Below are 22,633 nucleotides of genomic sequence, written 5' to 3'. Positions count from 1 at the left end.
ACTGTGAACCCCACATACCCCTGACAGACAGTGAGACCCCACAAAGCCCTGATAGGTTCCTGCACATAGTAAGACCCCACACACACATGACATGCCCTGACACACTGTGAGACCCCACACACAGTTGACAGCGTACTGACACACTATGAAACCCCACAGATCCCTAACAGAGTCCTGACATACTGTGAAACCCCACACACACCTGACAGGGTACTGTCACACTGTCAGATCCCACACACCCCAGACATGTCCTGACACACTGTGAGAATCCAAACACCACTGTTCGGGACCTGACGCATTGTGAGACCCCACACACCCCTGACAGGGTCCTGACAGGACGTGAGACCAGACACTCCACTGACAGGGTCGAGACAGACCGTGAGACCACGCACATTCCTGGCAGGGTCATAACACACTGTGAGACCCTACACACGCCTAACAGGGTCCTGATACACTGTGAGACCCCACACACCCCTGACAGGGTCCTGACACACTGTGAGACCCCAGACACATTTGGTAGGGTCCTGACACACTGTGAGACCGCACACACCCCTTTCAAGGAAGTGACACACTGCGAGATCCCACACATCCCTGACAGGGCACTGACACACTGTGAGACCGCAGACACATCCCAGACAGGGTTGGGACCCACTGAGAGACCCGATACACCCCTTACAGGGTACCGAAACACTGCCACACCCCACTCACCCCAGACAGGGTTCCGACACACTGTGAGACACCACACAGCCCTGAGAGGGTCACAAAACACTGTGAGAGCCCCCACACACCGGACAGGGTCCTGACACACTGTGAGACCCCACACGTACCTGACAGGGTACTGACACACTGTGATACCCCACACACTCTTGACAGGGTCCTGACACACTGTGATACCCCACACACTCTTGACAGGGTCCTGACACACTGTGAGACCCCACACACCCCTGTTAGGTCCTGACACACTGTGAACCGCACATAACCCAGAGAGGGTTCCGACACAGTGTGAGACCCCACACACCACCGATAGGATCCTGTCTCACTGTAAGACCCCAAACACACCTAAAAGTGTCCTGACGCACTGTGGGACACCGCACATCCCTGACAGTGTCCTAAAACACTTTGTAACCTCACACAACTTCCAGCGGGTTCTGACACACTGCGAGACTCCATACAACCCTGAAAGGTTGCTGACACACTGTGAGACACACTCACGCCTGTTAGGGTCCTCACACACTCTGAGAACCCACACATAACTGACAGGGTCCTGACGCACTGTGAGAGCCGACACATGCCTGTTAAGGTCCTGTCACACTTTGAGACCCGACACACACCTAACAGTATCCTGACACACTGTGTGAGCCAGACACTTCTGGCAAGGTTTTGACACACCGTGAGATATCACACACCTCTTGCTAGGTATTGACACACTGTGAGATACCGAACACACCTCACAGTATCCTGATGCACTGTGAGACAGTTCCTGACACAGTGTGAGTCGACACACACTCTTGGCAGGATCCTGACATACTGTGAGACCCCAGACACAGCTGGCAGGGTCGAGACACACTGTGAGATCCCACACACCCCTGTCAGGTTCCGGAGACACTGTGAGATCCCACACACCCCTGACAGGGTCCCGACACACTCTGAGACCCCAGACACACTTGGCAGGGTCCAGACAGACTGTGAGACCCCACACACCCCTGACAGTGTCCGGACAGCCTGTGAGACCTCACACACATCTGACAGGGTGCTGACACACTGTGAGACCCCACACACCCATCCAGGGTGTGACAGTTGTGCGAGGGTGTCCAGTACGGGACAGTCGGGTGTCAGTAAACTACCAGGGAAATACTCACCTTCACAGCACGATTAATATGGAATTCTGATGATCTGGTGTTTATCTAGACCAGGTTTCTCTGTCCAGTCAGGGGTCTGTTAATTGGATTTACTTTACTACACGAATATCCATTGGTGAACCCAATTAATGCAATGGCTTTGAGCTAACTCTTGTGTGCTTAAATACTGAGTTCTGAGTTGAGGCATCTAACAGTTTGTCCACTGTCTGTTCTCATGGAAGATGTTCAACAGAAACACAAGGAGACTCTGCGGGCACAAACTGAAACACTGAGAGTGAACATGATCCTGATGACGGAGAAGGTGAATGTTTTCCAGCTGGTTGATCGATACGCTGAACTCACGGTCATTTCTACTGTTCGAGATCGGAGACTGGTGGAACATGAGCTGCTGGCCAGAGGCAGAGACCACGAGGAGTGGAGAGAAACACATCTCCGTGGACTCCTGGAAAAACTCCGGAAGGTTCAGTTGTTTCAGAGCAGCTTTTCCCGGAGTAAATCCAAATCTGGGAGTTCGGCAGCAGTGGCCGGAGTCCCGGGGATCGGGAAAACAACAATGGTACAAAAGATCGTTTATGATTGGGCCACGGGAAAAATATACCAACAATTCCAGTTTGTCTTCAGTTTCAAATTCCGGGAGTTAAACTCCATTAACTGCACAATAAACTTGAGGGAACTGATTCTGGATCAATATCCTTACTTCAGGAATATACTGAGAGAGGTCTGGAAGAACCCAGTGGGATTGCTATTCATATTCGATGGTTTGGATGAATTCAACGACAAAATTGATTTTGCTGACTGTCAGAGAGACACAGAACCTCAGTCCACATGCACAGATCCTGAATTCAAGTGCAAGGTGTCTGACATTGTATACAGTTTAATCCAGCACAAGCTGCTCCCAGGGTGTTCAGTGCTTGTGACCACCCGCCCCACTGCGTTACATTTATTGGAAAAGGCAGAGATCAGTATCTGGGCTGAAATCCTGGGATTTGTTGGTGAGGAACGGAAGAACTATTTCATCAGACATTTTGAAGATCAGACGGTGGCGGCAGCTGTCTTCCAGCATGTGAAGGAGAACGAGATCCTGTACACCATGAGCTACAACCCCTCCTACTGCTGGATCCTCGCTCTGGCACTGGGCCCCTTCTTCACACAAAGAGTCAGGGACCCGCAGCGAGTTCCCAAGACCATCACCCAACTGTACTCCTACTATATTTACAACATCCTGAAAAATCACGGCCGTGAGATTGAGAAACCCCGTGATGTGTTACTCAGGGTTGGTCAGATGGCCTTCAGAGGAGTGTCCGAGAAGAAAATTGCGTTTACAGATGGAGATTTGATCAACCACAATCTGCAGCCTTCCCAGTTCCTGTCCGGGTTCCTAATGGAGCTTTTGGAGAGAGAGGATTCTGCCCGGTGTGCGGTGTACACATTCCCACACCTCACCATCCAAGAGTTTGTAGCTGCAGTCGCACAATTCCTGATCCCAGATGGCAGAGATATTATGAAACTCCTCACTGAAGCCCACTCCGTGAAGGATGGGCGATTTGAGGTATTTCTCCGTTTTGTTGCTGGTCTCTCCAACCCAATGACAGCTCGGGGCCTGGAGGAGTTTCTGGGTCCATTTCCTCATCAAACAACCTGCCGGGTGATTGACTGGGTACAGGAGGAGGTTAAACGCCAGAGTAGAAACACGAGGAGTGAAGCTGGTAAAAGGAGACTCCTAAACACATTGCACTACCTATTTGAGTCTCGGAATCGTGGACTTGCTCAGACCGCACTGGGATCTGTGAAAAAACTTTCATTCAGTGAAATGACACTGACCCCTGTGGACTGCGCGATCCTGTCTCATGTCATCGGACTCTGTGATACAATAAAACACCTCAACCTGGAGAACTGCCACATTCAGTGTGAAGGAATCCAGCGGCTGGGACCCGAGCTGCACAAGTGCCAGAAGTTGAGGTAACTTGATTTATCTCTCACTCTGAACTTTGAAACTGTCTCATTGTGTTGTTTCAATGTAAAGGAATTTCGGTAAATTTGTAGTAAATCTGATTGTGAAGAATTGTGACAAATACCCAGGGGATCGGTCAGTAATTCCCCCAGGACGGGAGGGTTCTGTGGTTTCTTGTGAAGGGATGTTGGAGACGTCATCAGATCAGTGAAGAATGGTAGTAAATCACAGGAATGGCCGTGTTTCTCGCTGCCTGTGACACGTGCATTGACAATGTACCTTCTCACTGTTACTGTCACCCAGACCGACACTGACTGCAGTAGGTGGGTCAGAGATTCACACCCCCTTCCCGGTGAGGGACAAGAGACCGTCAGCAGATTGTCCAAGTGAGAAGGAGAGAAATACCTTTGTGAGATTGTCCTCCCCTGCCCTTCCCCGTGTGTGACTTTGCTCACTTCCAGATACGCAAAAAGAGAGGGCGCATCTCCTCGGGGCCTCTGTTCAGATCCAACACACACGTACAAAAAATTTCTGCATCCTCTCGTCTTGTAGGATTATCGTTTACCCTTGGAATCCTCCTGTGGGACCTCTCATCCCAATCCCCCTTCCATTCTTTGGAATCTTGCCCCCATCCCCATTCCTCCTGTGGGCTCTCTATTACTCTTTCCTCATCCTCCTGTGCGATGTCTTTTCCACACACCCACACACCTTCCTGTGAGATCGCTCTTCCCCATCCCCTTCCTTCTATGGATTTCTCTTCCCCATCCCTTCCTGCTGTTGGAACTCTCTTCCCCATACCCTTTCCTCCTGTGGGATCTCTCTCCCCCATCGACGTCTTCATGTCGGATCTCTCTTTGGCATGCCCATTGTCCTGTGGAATTTCTCTTCCCCGGCCCCCTTCCTCCTGTGAGATCTCTCTTCCCAATCCCACATCCTCCTGTGGGAACTCTCTTCCACATCCCTCCTCCTCCTGGCCGATCTCTCAAACCCATCCCCCTTCCTCCTGTGAGATCTCTCTCCCCCATCCTCCTTCCTCCTTTGGGATCTTTCTTCCCCATTCCCATCTCCCTTTCGCCTGTGGGAACTCTCCTCCCCATAGAATCATAACATCATAGAATACTACAGCACAGAAAACAAGCCATTCGGTCCTTCTAGTCTGTACCAAAACCTTATTCCGCTCGTCTCATTGACCTGCACCCAGTCCATAACCCTCCAGTCCTCTCCCATCCATGTATCTATCCAATTTGTTCTTAAAGCTTAAGAGTGAGTCCACATTTTCCAGATCAGATGGCAGCTCGTTCCACACTCTGACCACTCTCTCAGTGAAGAATTTCCCTCTAAACCTTTCCCCTTTCACCCTGAAGCCAAGTCTTCTCATATTTATCTCTCCTAATCTATGTGGAAAGGGCCTAAACGCATTTACCCTGTCTATACCCGCATAATTTTTTAAATCTCTATCAAATCTCCCCTCATTCTTCTATGCTCCAAGGAATAAAGTCCTAACTTGTTCAATCTTTCCTTGTAACTCAACTCCTGAAGACCCAGCAACATCCTAGTAAATCTTCCCTGCACTTTTTCAAACTTACTGATTTCCTTCCTTTAGTTAGGTGATCAGAACTGCACACAATACTCCAAATTTGACCTCACCAATATCTTATACAACCTCACCATAATATTCCAACTCCTATACTCAGTACTTTGATTTATGAATGCCAGGATGCCAAAAACCTTCTTTACAACCCTGCCTACCTGTGACGCCACTTTCAGGGAATTATGTATGTGAACCCCCAGATCCCTTTGTCCTCCGCACTCTTCAGTGCCCTACCGTTTATCGTGTATGTCGTACCTTGATTTATCCTTCCAAAATGGAACGCCTCACACTTGTCTGCATTAAATTCCATCTGCCATTTTCTGGCCCATTCTTCCAGTTGGTCCAGATCCCTCTGCAAGCTTTGAAAGCCTTCCTCGCTGTCCACAGCGCCTCCATCTTAGTATCATCCACAAACCTGCTGATCCAATTTATCACATTATCATCTAGATCATTGATATAGACAACAAACAGCAATGGTCCCAGCACAGATCCCTGAGGCACACCACTAGTCACAGGCCTCCACACTGAGAAGCAATCATCCACTACCACTCTCTGTCTTCTCCCACACAGCCAATTCGAATCCAGTTTACAACATCTCCATGGATACCTAGTGTCTGGACCTTTAGAACTAACCTCTTATCTGGGACCTTGCCAAAGGCCTTACAAAAGTCAATGTAGACAACATCCACATCCTTTCCTTCATAGGCATTCTTGGTAACCTCCTCGAAAAACACTAGGAGATTCATTAAACATGATCTACCACATACAAAGCCATGCTGACTATCTTTAATCAGCCCTTGGCTGTACAAATCCTTGTATATCCGATCTCTCAGAACACCTTCCGATAATTTACCTACTACTGATGTCAGGCTCACTGGCCTGTAATTACCTGGTGTACTTTTGGAGCCTTTTTCAAACAGCGGAACAACATGAACTACCCTCCAATCCTCCGGCACCGCAACCGTGGCTGAGGACATTTTAAATATTTCTGCCAGGGCCCCTGCAATTTCTACACTAGTCTCTCTCAAGGTCCGAGAAAATATCATGTCAGGCCCGGGGGATTTATCTACCTTTATTCACTGCAAGGGAGCAAGCAGCTCCTCCTCTTTAATCTCTATATGTTCCATGACACTACTGTTTGTTTGCCTTAATTCCATATCCGCTATGCCAGTTTCCTGTGTAAACACTGATGCAAAAAACCTGTTTAAGATCTCCCCCATCTCGTGAGGCTCCGCACATAGATGACCACTCTGATCTTCTAGGGGACCAATTTTGTCCTTTGCTATCCTTTTACTCTTAATTTACTTGAAGAAACCCATCGGGTTTACCTTCACATGATGTGCCAACATCAGGTCTTCTTTTTGCCTTCCTGATTTCCTTTTTTAGTATTCCCTTACATTTTCTGTGCTCTTCAAGTACCTCATTTGTCCCTTGTTGCCTATACATGCTAAACACCTACTTAACCAGATCGCCAATATCCCTTGAAAACCAAGGTTCCCTATGCCTGTTAAGTTTGCTTTTAATCCTGGCAGGAACATGCAAACTCTGCACTCTCAAAATTCCACCCTTGAAGGCGTTCCACTTACTGAACACATCCATGCCGGAAAACAACTGATCACAATCCACTCTTCCCAGATCCTCTCTCATTTCCACAAAATTGGCCCTTCTCCAATTCAGAACTTTAACTGATGGACCAGTCCTATCCTTATCCAGAATTATCTTGAAACTAATGACATTATGGTCACTGGACCCAAAATGTTTGCTCACACATACTTCTGTCACCTGACCTGTCTGGTTCCTTAATAGGAGATCAGGTACTGCACCCTCTCTCGTTGGTACCTCAATATATTGATTTAGAAAACTTTCCTGAACAAACTCCACGCCATCTAACCCTTTCTCAGAGTTGGCGGACCCGTCAATATGTGGAAAGTTAAAATCCCCTACGATTCCAACTTTCTGTTTCTTACATCGGTCTGCTACCTCTCTACAGATTTGCTCCTCCACTTCTCTCTGCCTATTGGGCGGTCTATAATACAACCCTATTCGTGTGGTCGCACCTTTCCCGTTCCTCAGCTCCACCCATATGGCCTCTATTGACGAACCCTCCGGACTGTCACGTCTACGCACAGTTGTGATATTCTCCCTGACTGGTAATGCCACTACTCCCCCTTTCATCCCAACCCCCTATCACGTCTGAAACAATGGGAACCCGGAACATGAAACTGCCAGTCCTGCCCCTCCTGCAAACCAAGTCTTACTAGTAGCAATAATGTCGATATCATCATGTGCCAATCCACGCCATAAACTCATCTTCCGTACCTACAATACTCATTGCATGGAAATAGATGCACCTGAGAACATTTCTATCACGGACAAACCATTGATATCTGTCTATACAAGCAGTTCTCGCATGACACTTATCCTCCTCCACCTCACTATCTGCTCTAACACTCTGGTTCCCCTCCCCCTGTAATCTAGTTTAAAACCCCCGGAGCAGAACTTGCTAACCTACCTGCAAGGATGTTAGTCCCCCTGCAGTTCAGGTGCAAACTGTCCAATTTGAACTGGTCCCACCTCCCCTGGAAGAAAGCCCAATTGTCCAGAAACTTGAACCCCTCCCTCATGCACCATCTCCTCAGCCACGTATTTAGCTGCATTATCTTCCTATTTCTAGCCTTACTAGCACGTGGTATGGATCGCAATCCACCTGTGTGATCTCGGTTTCCCATCCCCCTTTCATCCTCTGGCCTCTCTGTTCCCACTCCCCCTTCCTTCCAACTGTTGGATCTCTCCTCAGCATCCACCTTCCTCCTGTGGGATCTCTCATCTCCATCCCCCATCATCCTGTGGGATCTCTCATCACCAGCTCCCTTCCTCCTGATGAATCTCTCTTCCCCATCTCCATTCCTACAGTGGAATCTCTCTTCTCCACCCCCCATGCTCCTGTGGGATCTCTCTCTTCCACATCAACTTCCTGCTGTTGGATCTCTCTTCCGCAACCCCTTTCCTCCTGAAAGATATCTCTTCCCCATCCATCTGATCCCCGTGGGGGCTCTGTTCCCATTCCTCCACTTCCTATGGGATCTTGCTTCCCCATTTCCCTTCCTCCTGTATATCTCTCTTCCCCACTACCCATCCTCTTGTGGGATCTCTCTTCCCCAAACCCCTTCCTCCCGTGGTATTTATTTTCCCCATCGCACATCCTCCTTTGGGATCTCTCTTCCCTATTTGCCATCCTCCAATGGGATCTCTGTTCCGCATCCCCATTCCTCCTGTGCGATCTCTCATCCCCACCACTTTCCTCCTGTAGGATCTCTCTCTTCCCCATCCCCCTTCTTCCTCTGGCATATATTTTCCCAATTCCACTTCTTCCTGTGGGATTTCTCTTCCACATCCTCCTTCCTCTTCTGGGAACTCTCTTCCACTTTACCGTGCGGCTGTTGGATCTCTCTGCCCTATCTCTCATCCTCCTGTCGGATCTCTCTTTCCCAGCTCTCTTCCTCCTATGGGAACTCTCTTCCCAATCTCCCTTCATCCGGTGGGATAACCCCTCCCCATCACCTTCCACCTGTAGGATCTCTCTTCCCCAGCACCCTTCCTCCCGTGGGATCTCTCTTCCCATCCGCATTCCTCCTGTGCCATCTCTCTTCCCCAACCACCTTTCTCCTGTGGGGCCTGTATTCCCAAGCCCCACTTCCAGTGGGATTTCTCCTACTCTTCCCCGTTCTTCCTGTCGGATCTCTCTTTTCCATCACCATTTCTTCTGTAGGATCTCTTTTCCCCATCCCCCATCCTACTGTGGGATCTCTCTTTCTCATCCCCTTCCTTCTGTAGGATCCCTTTTCCCCATCCCCCATCCTCCTGTGGGATATCTCTTGCCCATCCCTGTTCCTCCTTTGGGATCGCTCGCCCACCCGACTTCCTCTTGTGGGCTCTCTCTTCCCCATCCTCCTTCCTCCTGTGGGTCATCATAATGACCCCTCTTCCTGTGGGATCTGTCTTGTCCCTCCACATGTATCCCTCTTCCCCATCCCCCATCCTCCTGTGGGATCTCTCTTCCCCGTCCCCCTTCCTCCTGTGGGATCTCTTTCTCATCCCGCTTCCTTCACTGGGATCTCTATTCCCCATCCCCCATCCTCCTGTGGGATCTCTCTTCCCCGTCCCCCTTCCTCCTGTGGGATCTCTTTCTCATCCCCCTTCCTTCACTGGGATCTCTATTCCCCATCCCCCTTCCTCCTGTGCACTCTCTCCTCCCCATCAACTTCCTGCTGTTGGATCACTCTTCCTCATCCCCCTTCCTCATGTGCGATCACTCTTCCTTCCCTCATCCTGCTGTGGGATCTCTCTTCCCCATCCCCTTCTTCCTGTGGGATCCCCTCCCAATCCCCTTTCCTCCAGTGGTATCCCTTCCCATCCCCCTTCCTCCTGTGGGATCTCTCTACACCATCCCCCTTCCCCCTGCGAGTTCTCTCTTCCCCATCCCCCTTCCTCCAGTGGGATCGCTTTTCCCCTTCCCCTTTCCTCCTATGGGATCTCCCTTCCCCTTCCCACATCCTCCTGTGGGATATCCCTTCTCCATCCCCTTCTTCCTGTGGGATCCCCTCACAATCCCCTTTCCTCCAGTGGTATCCCTTCCCATCCCCCTTCCTCCTGTGGGATCTCTCTACACCATCCCCCTTCCACCTTCCTTCGGTGGGATCGCTTTTCCCATTCCCCTTTCCTCCTATGGGATCTCCCTTCCCCTTCCCACATCCTCCTGTGGGATATCCCTTCCCCATCTCCCTTCCTCCTGTGAGATCTCTCTTCCCCATCCCCCTTCCTCCTCTGGGATCTCTCTTCCCCTTCCCACATCCTCCTGTGGGATATCCCTTCCCCATCTCCCTTCCACCTGTGGGAGCTCTCTTCCCATTCGCCCTTCCACCTGAGTGAACTCTCCTCCCCACACCCCTTCATAGAATCATAAAATACCAGCGCACAGAAAACAAGGCATTCGGCCCTTCTGCTCTGTGCCGAAACTTTATTCTGCTTGTCCCATTGACCTGTACCCAGTCCATAACCCTTCAGACCTCTCCCATCCATGCATCTATCTAATTTAATCTTGAAGCTCAAGAGTGAGTCCGCATTTTCTACATCAGATGGGAGCTCGTTCCACACTCTCACCACCCTCTCAGTGAAGACATTCCCCCTAAACCTTTCCCCTTTCACCCTGAAGCCAAGTCCTCTTGCAATTTATCTCTCCTAATCTATGTGGAAAGAGCCCATTCGCATTTACCCTGTCTATACCCCTCAGAGCTTTGTAAACTTCTATCAAATCTCCCCTCATTGTTCTGCGCTCCATGCAATAAAGTCGTAACCTGTTCAATCTTTCCTTGTAGCTCAACTCCTGAAGACCCGGCAACATCCTAGTAAATCTTCTCTGCACTCTTTCAATCTTACTGATATATTTCCTATAGTTAGGTGACCAGAACTGCACACAATATTCAAAACTTGGCCTCACCAATGTCCTGTACAACCTGACCATAACATCACAACTCCTATACTCAATACTTTGACTTATGAATGCCAGGGTGCCAAAAGCCTTCTTTACAACCCTGTCTACCTGTGACGCCACTTTCTGGGAAATATGTATCTGAACTCCCAGATCCCTTTGTTCCTCTGCACTGCTCAGTGCCCTACCGTTTACTGTGTATGTCCTACCTTGATTTGTCCTTCCAAAATGCAACACCTCACACTTGTCTGCATTAAAGTGGTGACTAGTGGTGTGCCTCAGGGGTCTATACTGGGTCCAATGTTGTTTGTCATATACATTAATGATCTGGATGATGGAATGGTAAATTGGATTAGTAAGTATGCAGATGATACTAAGATAGGTGGCGTTGTGGATAATGAAGGTTTTCAAAGCGTGTAGTTCAAAGATTTTGACCAGTTAGAAGAGTGGCCTGAATGATGGCAGATGGAGTTTAATGCTGATAAGTGTGAGGTGCTACATTTTGGTAGGAATTATTCAAATAGAACATACATGGTAAATGGTAGGGCATTGAGGAATGCAGTAGAACAGAATGATCTGGGAATAATGGTGCATAGTTCCCTGAAGGTGGAATCTGATGTGAATAGGGTGGTGAAGAAAGCTTTTGGTATGCTTGCCTTTATAAATCAGAGCATTGAGTATAGGAGATGGGATGTAATGTTAAAAATCTACAATGCATTGGTGAGGCCAAATTTGGAGTATTGAGTACAGTTCTGGTCACCGAATTATAGGAACGATGTCAACAAAATAGAGAGAGTACAGAGGACATTTACTAGAACGTTCCCTGGGTTTCAGCACCTGAGTTACAGGGAAAGGTTGAACAAGTTAGGTCTTTATTCTTTGGAGGGTAGAAGGTTGAGGGGGGACTTGATAGAGGTATTTAAAATTATGAGGGGGATATATAGAGTTGACGTCCATAGTCTTTTTCAATTGAGAGTAAGGGAGGTTAGAACAAGAGGGAATGAGTTGAGAGTGAAGGGGCAAAAGTTTAGGGGTAACAGGAGGGGTAACTTCTTTACTCAGAGAGTGGTAGCTGTGTGGAACGAGCTTCCAGCAGAAGTGGTAGAGGCAGTTTCGATTTTGTCATTTAAAAAAATTTGGATAGGTATATGGACAGGAAAGGAATGGAGGCTTATGGGCTGAGTGCAGGTAGGTGGGACTAGGTGAGAGTAGGCGTTCGGCACGGACTAGAAGGGCCGGGATGGCCTGTTTCTGTGCTTTAATTGTTATATGGTTACCAGTTATATGTTATAAATTCCATCTGCAATTTTCTGGCCCATTTTTCCAGTTGGTCCAGATCCTTCTGCAAGTTTTGAAAGCCTTCCTCGCTGTCCACAACGCCTCCATCTTAGTGTCATCCGCAAACCTGCTGATCCAATTTATCACATTATCATCTAGATCATTGATATAGACAACAAACAGCAATGGTCCCAGCACAGATCCCTGAGGCCCACCACTAGTCACAGGCCTGCAGTCTGAGAAGCAATCATCCACTACCACTCTCTGTCTTCTCCCACACAGCCAATTTCGAATCCAGTTTACAACCTCTCCATGGATAACTAGTGTCTGCACCTTTTGAAACAACTTATTACGTGGAACATTGTCAAAGGCCTTACTAAAGTTCTCTGCCTATTGGGCGGTCTATAATACAACCCTATTTGTGTGCTCACACCTTTCCCATTCCTCAGCTCCACCCATATGGCCTCTGTAGACGAACCTTCCAGGCAGTCCCGTCTACGCACAGCTGTGAGATTCTCCCTGACTGGTAATGCCACTCCTCCCCCTTTCATCCCTACCCCCTATCACGTCTGAAACAATGGAAACCCGTAACATGAAGCTGCCAGTCCTGCCCCTCCTGCAAACCAAGTCTTACTAATAGCAATAATGTCGATATCATTATCGTGCCAATCCACGCCAAAAACTCATCTGCCTTACCTACAATACTCCTTGCATGGAAATAAATGTTCCTGAGAACATTTATGTCACGTTCAAACCTTTGATATCTGTCTATACAAGCAGTCCTCGTATGACCCTTATCCTTCTCCACATCACTATCTGCTCTAACACTCTGGTTCCCCTCCCCCTGCAATCTAGTTTAAAACCCCCGGAGCAGAACTAGCTAACCTACCGGCAAGGAAGTTAGTCCCCCTCCAGTTCAGGTGCAAACTGTCCAATTCGAACTGGTCCCACCTCCCCTGGAAGAAAGCCCAATTGTCCAGAAACATGAACCCCACCCTCATGCACCATCCCCTCAGCCACGTATTTAGCTGCATTATCTTCCTATTTCTAGCCTGACTAGCACGTGGCATGGGTAGCAATCCACCTGTGAGATCTCGCTTCCGCATTTCCCTTCCTCCTGCAGCATCTCTCTTCCCCATTACCCATTCTCTTGTGGGATCTCTCTTCCCCAAACCCCTTCCTCCCGAGGGATCACTCTTCCCCATCCCACTTCCTCCCGTGGCATCTATTTTCCCCATCCCTCTTCCTCCTATGGGATCTCACCTACTCATCCCCCAACCTCCTGTATGATCTCACTTCCCCACCCACTTCCTCCTGTCTCATCTCTCTTCCCCATGCCCCATCATCCTATGGGATCTCTATTCCCCATTCCCCTTCCTTCTGTGGGATTTCTCTTCCCCATCCACTTTCATCCTGTGGGATCTCTATTCCCCATTCCCCTTCCTTCTGTGAGATTTCTCTTCCCATTCCACTTTCCTCCTGTGGGTTCAGTCTTCCCCATGCCCCAACATCCTATGGGATGTCTATTCCCCTTTCCCCTTCCTCCTGTCGGATCTCTCTTCCCCGTCACCTTCCACCTGTGGGATGTCTCTTCCCCAACACCCTTCCTCCCGTGGGATCTCTCTTCCCATCCCCATTCCTCCTGTTCCATCTCTCTTCCCCATCCCACTTCCTCCTGTGGGTAATCATAATGCCCCCTCTTGCTGTGGGATCTGTCTTTTCCCTCCACAATTCATCCTGATGTATCTCTCTTCCCCATCCTACATCCTCCTGTCGGATTTCTCTTCCCCATTCTACTTCCAACTGTGGGATACCTCCTCCCCACCCTCTTTCTTCCTAGGGATATATCTTCCCCAACCGTCTTACTTCTGTGGGATCTCTATTCCCCATCCCCCTTCCTCCTGTGCGGTCTCTCCTCCCCATCAACTTCCTGCTGTTGAATCACTCTTCCCCATCCCTCATCCTCATGTGGGATCACTCTTCCCCAACCCCCTTCCTCCATGGATATCCCTTCCCCATCCACCTTCTTCCTCTGGGATAGCTCGTGCATTCGACCTCCTCATGTGGGCGCTGACTTCCCCATCTTCCGTCCTCCTGTCGATCTTCTTTTCCCATGCCCCTCTTCCTGTGGTCTCTCTCTTCCCCATCCCCTTTCCTCCTGTGGGATCTCTCTTCCCCATCCCCCTTCCTCCTGTTGGTCCTCTGTTCCCATGCTCCCTCTTCTTGTGGGATCTCTCTTTCCCATCTCCATTCCTCCTCAGGTATTTCTCCTACTCATCCCCCATCCTCCTGTATGATCTCTCTTCCCCGTCCCTCCTCTTCCTATCAGATCTCTCTTCCCCATGCTCCTTCCTTCTGTGGGATTTATCTTCCCCACCCCCTTTCTTCTTGGTGGATTTCCCTTCCCCTTCCCCTTTCATCCTATTGGATCTCTCTTCCCTATCCCCCTTCCTCCTGTGGGATCTCTCTTCCCCATTCCCCTTTCTCCTGTGGGATCTCTGTTCCCCATCCCTTTAGCTCGGGTGGGTCTATTTCACTGTGTCCCATAGACATTTCTGCATTTCGGTCAGGAACACTTTTCTAACCATCGGGGAATGAGACAGAATATGTGGGGTTTACAGGGTCACACCGACAGTCGAAATTACTGACATTCTGTGAATACCCTGGAGCTGGTCAGTGAGGGACATTGACAGTGATGGGAACTCCGATCAGTGATTTACTGAAGAGTTTAATGTTTCTGGAAATATCCAAGTGAGAGAAAATACCTCAGACCCACGGTTTGAATCACTTTGTTCATCAATCTGTCTGTTTGTGTTTAGACTTGGGCGGAATAAACTGGGAGATTCAGGAGTGAAACTGGTGTCTGCGGCTCTGAGGAAACCGGAGTGTAAAATACAGACACTGGGGTAAGTACCAGACTGTGGGAGATTGTGTTTACAGTCACTGGATGTCTGATACTGAACACTAATGTGATCAGTAATTGTGTTACTGATAAACACTGGGGATTTGTACCGTCTCCTGTCTCTCTGTGTCCTTCACCCTCACTCTCTCGCATCTCCAGGCTGTGGGGTGTCGGTCTCACAGATTCTGGTGCCGAGGATCTCGTCTCCGCTCTCAGTACAAACCCATCAGTGACAGGGCTGAATCTGGGATTAAACTCGCTGACAGACCGATCTGTCCCCGCTCTCCGCCGCCTCATACTGACCCTCCCGAGTCTGGAGTGGATCTGGTGAGTGTTTGTGTTAGTGTTCAATGTGATAAAATATCAGCGGATCCGCGGGTTTTCTGGTGATATTTGTCTGTGAGTGTTGTTGAAAGATTAACCCCGGTCCCCTGTTACTGACACTGTTGTGTAATCTGTTTATTTCATCTTTATTCTCCCATCTGTTTCAGGCTGGCGAGCAATCAGTTCAGTGAGTCCGGAGAGAAGGAACTGAGATATCGGCGGGGAGTCAGACCCAGACTGTCAGTGATCGTGTGAACATCCCCGCCCGCGGGATGAGGACATTTGGCCGATTCCCCGCCGTCCCCTTTAACTCCCGTCCTTACCTTTAATGGCTGCGCGCCGGGGCTGATTCCCAACGGTTTTAACGGAACCGGCCTCGCGCAATGTGTCGCTGGGAGCGGTCCTGCAGTGACGTATTTCCGCCTGTTGTCAGGCGGCGCAGCTTCCGCCGATTGTGCGTGTTCGAGGCTCCCACGTGACACCCAGAAAAATACCCAGACATGAAGAGCCAGGGTTCCGAGGCTCAGTCTGGGACTGAGAATCATTTTGCTCCCTTTGCGGAGGGTGGTGCATTGGGCAGCCTGACCTATATAATGATGTTAAATTGACAAATCACTCGGCAGTGACTCTGGATATGCAGCGATCCCGGACACGGCCCTGAAGTGTGATTTTATAATCATCGGTTCCCCGATGCAGAGTGACGGTGAGAAACGGGACTGGTTATTCAAACTGTCACTCGTTGTCGCCGGTCAGTTAATTGTGTGTGACTGTGAGTGAGTCGGGAGCAGCTTATTTATTCCGGCACGTCAGCGGCTCACACATTGTTTAATTTATGTTTGTCATCATGAAATCAATAAACCGCTGTAACTTCCTGTCCTGGTGCCGGACTCGAGTTTTATTTGAGATTTCTGCTGCCCTCCGCACCCTGTGCACTGCAACAGTGGGTCGGAGCTCCTCACACTGACACAGTAGCGTCTCAGCTCCAGGCTGAAGGAGGTCGGATGCCCAGGATCTCCACCAAAGCCCTGGCTAACTGATCCCCGCAGACAGAAACAATTGACGATAATATCACACGTGAGACCAATAGACAGTAGGTGCAGGAGTAGGCCATTCGGCCTTCTAGCCAGCACCGCCATTCACTGTGATCATGGCTGATCATACACAATCAGTACTCAGTTACAGCCCTCTCCCCATATCCCTTGACCCTGCTATTTATAAGAGCTCTATCTAACTCTCTCTTGAATGCATCCACAGATTTGGCCTCCACTGCCTTCTGGGGCAGAGCATTCCACATTTCCACCACCCTCTGGGTGAAAAAGTTTTTCCGCATCTCTGTTCTAAATGGCCTACCCCTTATTCTTAAACTGTGGCCTCTAGTTCTGGATTCACCCATCAGCGGGAACATGCTTCCTGCCTCCAGTGTGTCCAATCCCTTAATAATCTTATATGTTCCAATCAGATCCCCTCTCATCCTTCTAAATTCCAGTGTATACAAGCTTAGTCGTTCCAATCTTTCAACATATGACAGTCCCGCCATTCCGGGAATTAACCTTGTGAATCTATGCTGCACTCCCTCAGTAGCAAGAATGTCCTTCCTCAAATTTGGAGACCAAAACTGCACAGAATACTCCAGGTGTGGTCTCACCAGGGCCCAGTACAGCTGCAGAAGGACCTCTTTACTCCTATACTCAATTCCCCTTGTTATAAAAGCCAGCATGCCATTAGCTTTCTTCACTGCCTGCTGTACCTGCATGCTTGCTTTCATTGACTGATGTACAAGAACACCTAGATCTCGTTGTACTTCCCGTTTTCCTAACTTGACTCCATTTAGATAGTAATCTGCCTTCCTGTTCTTGCCACCAAAGTGGATAACCTCACATTTATCCACATTAAACTGCATCTGCCATACATTTGCCCATTCACCCAACCTGTCAAAGTCACCCTGCATTCTCATAACATCCTCCTGAAATTTCACACTGCCACCCAGCTTTGTGTCATCAGCAAATTTGCTAATTTTACTTTTAATCCCTTCATCTAAATCATTAATGTATATTGTAAACAGCTGCGGTCCCGAGTACGAGACGGATGGGGGATGGAATACTGACGTTGCACACGGAGTGAAGCTCCCTCCACCGTATGACATTATACACTCCCGGGGTCAGACACAGAGAGAAGCTTCCTCCACACCGTCCCATCACACACACCCGGATCAGACACAAAGTGAATCTCCCTCCACACTGTCACATCACACACTCCCGGGTTCAGACACAGAGTGAATCTCCCTCCACGCCGGCCCATCACACACTGCTGGGACCAGACACAGAGTGAATCTCCCTCCACACCGTCCCATCACACACTCCCAGGGATCAGACACAGAGTGAATCTCCCTCCACACCGTCCCGTCACACACTCCCGGGGTCAGACACAGAGTGAATCTCCCTCCGCACCGTCCCTAACACACTCCCGGGGTCTGACACAGAGTGAATCTCCCTCCATACCGTCCCGTCACACACTCGCGGGGTCAGGCACAGAGTGAATCTCCCTGCACGCCGTCCCATCACACACTGCCGGGACCAGATACAGAGTGAATCTCCCTCCACGTCGTCCCATCACACACTCCCGGGTTCAGACACAGAGTGAATCTCCCTCCACACCGTCCCATCAGATATTCACACACACCCATATACATGTGGGTTTTGGGAAGGAGAGGTGAGGGGTTTGGGAGGAAGAGGAGTGATGGCACGAGGAGTGGACTGATGAGACGATGAGCGTGGCGAAGTCACTGACTCAATAGGGTACGGAAAGGGGAGGGGCGAAAGTTCCTGTCACAAACTGGTTCCCGACATGGAGAAGATAAAGACGGGGCGAGAGGGAGGGAGCGGGAGTGGTGGGACGGGGAGTGTGGGGTAGTGATAGGACGGGATTGAGAGGTCTGATTGGACAGGATGGGGGTGTTGGTGAGTGACTTTTTCAGTAGTGGTGGATGAATGAGTGGTGACATATCCTTCGCAAATAAGGCGAGCTGCAAAAAAGTGGGGCTTGGGAAGGAGAAAGGGAGAGCGGGGGTCGGGGACGCGGTCAGGTCTGATGGGTCGGGGAGTTTTCATTGTCTCAAGAAGGGAGTGGGGAGCGACTCACTCAACGGACGGGGGAGAAGGGATTGGGTGGGGCAGCGAAATTTCCCATCAGAAAATGTTCACCAAAATGTGGTGGATGGCGGGAGAAAGGGCAAGGGACCAGAGAGGGGAAAGGGTGTCAGGAGTGACGGGGTGAGTAGAGGAGTGACTTACTGGGTAACAGAGAGAGAGAAAGAGGGCGATGAGGAGAGGCGAAGATTGACATCGCAAAATGGCAGCCCCAACCAGCATACGAGGTGGCGAGGAGAGGAGAGCGAGGGGAGGGAGGGAAGGGGTTTGGGAATAATGGGATGGGAAGGAGGGTGACAAGATGGTGAGTGTGAGGGAGTGACACACTTCGTGGTGGAGGAAGTGGGAAGGAGTGTCTGACACTGTCACAAAATGGCTGTCGGCAGAGGTTAAATGGAGATTCAGGAGATCGGGCACCGAGGGAAAGGAGAGGAGGGATGAGGAGTTGAGATTGAATAAACAGGAAGGGAAGTGAGTGGAAGGTGAGGAAAAGGGTGTGCCACATTCTACAATGGTGGGAGAGCGGTTGTCAATGGTAACCATCAAAAAATGGCCGCCAGCCAGGGTGAGATGGGCGGTGATAGAGGGGAGAGAGAGCGGAGTGTTTGAGGAGTGACGGGAGCCGAGGGTGGGAGAGGGCGGCTCGTAACAAGGGAGCAAGAACTGCGGGGTTCCCACGGGGGAGGAATGTGACTTCGGGAAGAGGCTAGCACCGTTACCCTCCCCTCCCCTCCTCAATCTCGAAAGTCCTGCTTTGACTTTTTTTTCGGGCTGAGCCTCAGATCGCTCGGCCCGAATCGTTCAGGCTGTCCCGTGGAGTAGGGGGACGTGTCGTCACTGGGGCCCGTCAAAGGCAGGAGTGGGCGCCGGCTTGCCGGAGAAGATGGAGGCGAGGTCTGGCGGTGCGGGCTGGTTGGCGTGGATCACCACCATTTTCTGCAGGGTGGGGGAGAGGAAGGGCTCGGATTGAGGAGGGGTGGGGAGAAAGATGTGAGGAGAGGAGATGAGACCCACTGCCCATTCCCTCTGTACCCTCATTTCTCTCCATCTCTTCCCCACCTCTCTCTCTCCCCACCCTATCCTCCTCTCTCCACCCCTCTCCCCACCCCATCCTCCTCTCTCCACCCCTCCCCACTCTATCCTCCTCTCTCCACCTCTCCCCACCCTATCCTCCTCTCTCCACCCTATCCTCCTGTCTCTACCACTCTCCCCACCCCATCCTCCTCTCTCCACCCCTCTCCCCACCCTATCCTCCTCTCTGCACCCCACTCCGCACCCTTTTATTCCTTTTCTGCCTCCATCTCTCTCTACCCACCCCGCTCTCTTGCTCCCTCCCCAAGCTGTTCACCTCCCCCATCTCTTGTACCCATGCTCCATCCCTCGCCGCCCACACACACCCTCCCCCGTGCACAGGAAGATCCCACTCACCACCAAAGGCTGTGCGGTGCAGCACTCGAGGTCCCTGCAGTTGGCGATGGCCGTGAGGACCGACATCACCAGCGAGACCAGGCAGTTGACCAGCAAGATCACCGTCATCCCGCTGACAAACCTCTGCGAGATTCGGTGTTTGGCGGAGGGAGCATGGGAGGGGGGAGAGAGCCAGACGGAAAGAGAGGAGTGGAGAGAGAGAGAGAGAGAGAAATGGGGTGAGAGTGAAAGGTGAGAGACAGAGAGAGAGGGAGGGAGGGGCATGGGAGAAGATGGCCGGGGAAGAGAGACGAGTGAGTGAGAGTGGTTATTGGAGTAGGCGGTGGGGAGACACAGACCGGGAGGAAGAGAAGGAGTCAATGGGTGAGGAAGAGAGGGGGTTGGTGGGAGAGAGATGAGGGTAGGGAAGGGGGAGAAAGAAGAGAGGTGGCGGAGGACAGTTGATCGAGGGAGAGACATGAGAGTCAGATGGGGGAGAGAGAGGTGAGTGGCAGGAGATGAGAGAGGTCGGACAGGGAGGGGAGAGAAAGGTGGAAAACAGAGGGGGCAGAGACAGAGAGAGTGACAGGGTGAGAGGCGGAGAGGGGTGAAAGAGGGAGAGGGGTGAGAGACGGAGAACTTTAGCCTTCGATTAACGGAACGCGCCAAGTTTTGTTTTATAACCATAAAACAATTACAGCACGGAAACAGGCCATCTCGGCCCTACTAGTTCGTGCCGAACGCTTACTCTCACCGAGTCCCACCGACCTACACTCAATCCATAACCCTCTATTCCTTTCTTGTCCATTTTTTTAATGACAAAATCGAACCTGCCTCTACCTTTTCTACTGGAAGCTGCGTCCACGCAGCTACCACCCTCTGAGTAAAGAAATTCCCCCTCGTGTTGGCTCTAAACTTCTGCGCCTTAACTCTCAACTCATGTCCTCTTGTCTGAATCTCCCCTACTCTCAATAGAAAAAAACCTATCCACGTCAACTCTATCTATCCCCCTCATAATTTTAAATACCTCTATCAAGTCCCCCCTCAACCTTCTACGCTTCAAAGAATAAAGACCTAACTTGTTCGACCTTTCCCTGTAACTTAGTTGCTGAAACCCAGGAAACATTCTAATAAATCTCCTCTGTACTCTCTCTATTTTGTTGACATCTTTCCTATAATTCGGTGACCAGAACTGTGCACAATACTCCAAATTCCGCCTCACCAATGCCTTGTGCAATTTTAACATCACATCCCAACTCCTATACTCAATGCTCTGATTTATAAAGGCCAGCATACCAAAAGCTTTCTTCACCACCCTATCCACATGAGATTCCACCTTCAGGGAACTATGCACCATTATTCCTAGGTTCCTAGATTTTCCTAGATTTATGGTTCCCTGGAAGTGGGGTCACATGCAGACGGGGCGGTGAAGGCGGTGTTTGGCATGCCCGCCATTGTCAGACAGGGCACCGTGTACCGGAGGTGGGAGCTCATGAGGATTTACGTGGGCGTCGCCGGGACTCGAGGGGCTGAGTTACGGAGAGAGGTCGGGCAGGTAGGGACTTCATTCCCTGCAGCGTAGGGTCACCTTACAGAGGTGTGAAAACCACGAGGGGGCACAGATAGAGTGAATGTGAACAGACTGCTCCCCAGGGTCGGGGAATCTTGAACCAGAGGGCACAGATTTTAGAGTTTTAATAGCGGACCCGAGGGGAAACTATTTCGCACTGAGTATGGTCCATCTGTAGAAGGATCTGCCAGAGGAAGTGGTCGGGGCAGGTACATTAACGACACTCGGACAGGGACACGGATAGGAAAGGTTTAGAGGGATACGGGTGGTCCGTCTCTGGAACGAGCTGCCGGAGGAAGTGGTCGACGGAGGGTGGAGGAGAGGAGAGAGAGGCCGCTACAACAGAGGGGAGGGAGGGTTCGGAGGAGGCTTGGCATGGAGAGAGGGAGCGCCGCGGGAGAGGGGGAAGGCCGTGGGTTTGAGGTGGGGGTGTTTTGATGAGGGCTGGCTCGCTAGTGTGTGAGTTTGTGTGTGTGTGTGTGTGTGTGTGTGTGTGTGTGTGTGTGTGTGTGTGTGTGTGTGTGTGTTGGGGGGGGGGGGACGGAACACTCACCATCCGGCATCCGGTGTAGCAGTACCCGATGCAGGGGAAGAGGCGGACGTTCAGCGAGTACAGGATGACGGCGGGAGTGCAGGCGAGGGCGCAGATCACATTCGCAACCAGGCAGGCGATGGTCTGCAGTAGAGAAAGAGAGAGAGCTAAATTGAGAAGAGACGGGGTAGGGGAGGAGGAGAGTGAGGGAAATAGAGATGGGGAGAGACAATGAGTGAGAGAGATAAGTTTGAAAGGGACAGTGGATGTGAGAGAGAGGGGAGATAAACTGAACAGGGAAAGCAGCGAGTGAAGGGGGAAGTGAAGGAGTGTGTGTGCAAAGGGTGCGGGGGGAGGGACAGAGAGAGAGAGAGTGGGAGAGGAATTGAAAAGGGAGGAGAGAGAGTGGGAGGATAGAGTGTGGGTGAGAGACAGAGGGATGAATAAAGAGAGGTGGACGGGGGTAGAGAGAGATAAGAGACGGTGGGCGATGGAGAGAGAGAGAGAGAGAGAGAGAGAGAGAGAGAGAGAGAGAGAGAGAGAGAGAGGGAGAGAGAGCCAGAAAGTCGAAAGGAAGTGGAGATA

The 22,633-nt window shown here is 50.5% G+C and overlaps 1 protein-coding gene across 1 annotated transcript in view; it reads left to right on the top strand.

Moving 5' to 3' along the window:
* Positions 1–16,265, top strand: part of LOC140723707 (NACHT, LRR and PYD domains-containing protein 3-like) — a 31,475-nt gene extending 15,210 nt beyond the window's left edge. The window contains exons 7-10 of the mRNA XM_073038262.1: positions 2,081–3,818; positions 14,987–15,073; positions 15,229–15,396; positions 15,561–16,265. Of these exons, the coding sequence (XP_072894363.1) occupies positions 2,081–3,818; positions 14,987–15,073; positions 15,229–15,396; positions 15,561–15,648 (2,081 nt within the window). The 3' untranslated portion in view covers positions 15,649–16,265. The remainder of the gene's footprint in view (positions 1–2,080; positions 3,819–14,986; positions 15,074–15,228; positions 15,397–15,560) is intronic.
* Positions 16,266–22,633: the final 6,368 nt, after the last annotated feature.

This window comes from Hemitrygon akajei, unplaced genomic scaffold (genome assembly GCF_048418815.1).
Source record: "Hemitrygon akajei unplaced genomic scaffold, sHemAka1.3 Scf000129, whole genome shotgun sequence".
Taxonomy (NCBI): domain Eukaryota; kingdom Metazoa; phylum Chordata; class Chondrichthyes; order Myliobatiformes; family Dasyatidae; genus Hemitrygon; species Hemitrygon akajei.
Note: the sequence above shows the minus strand (reverse complement) of the source record. Positions and strands in the feature narration are given on the sequence as shown.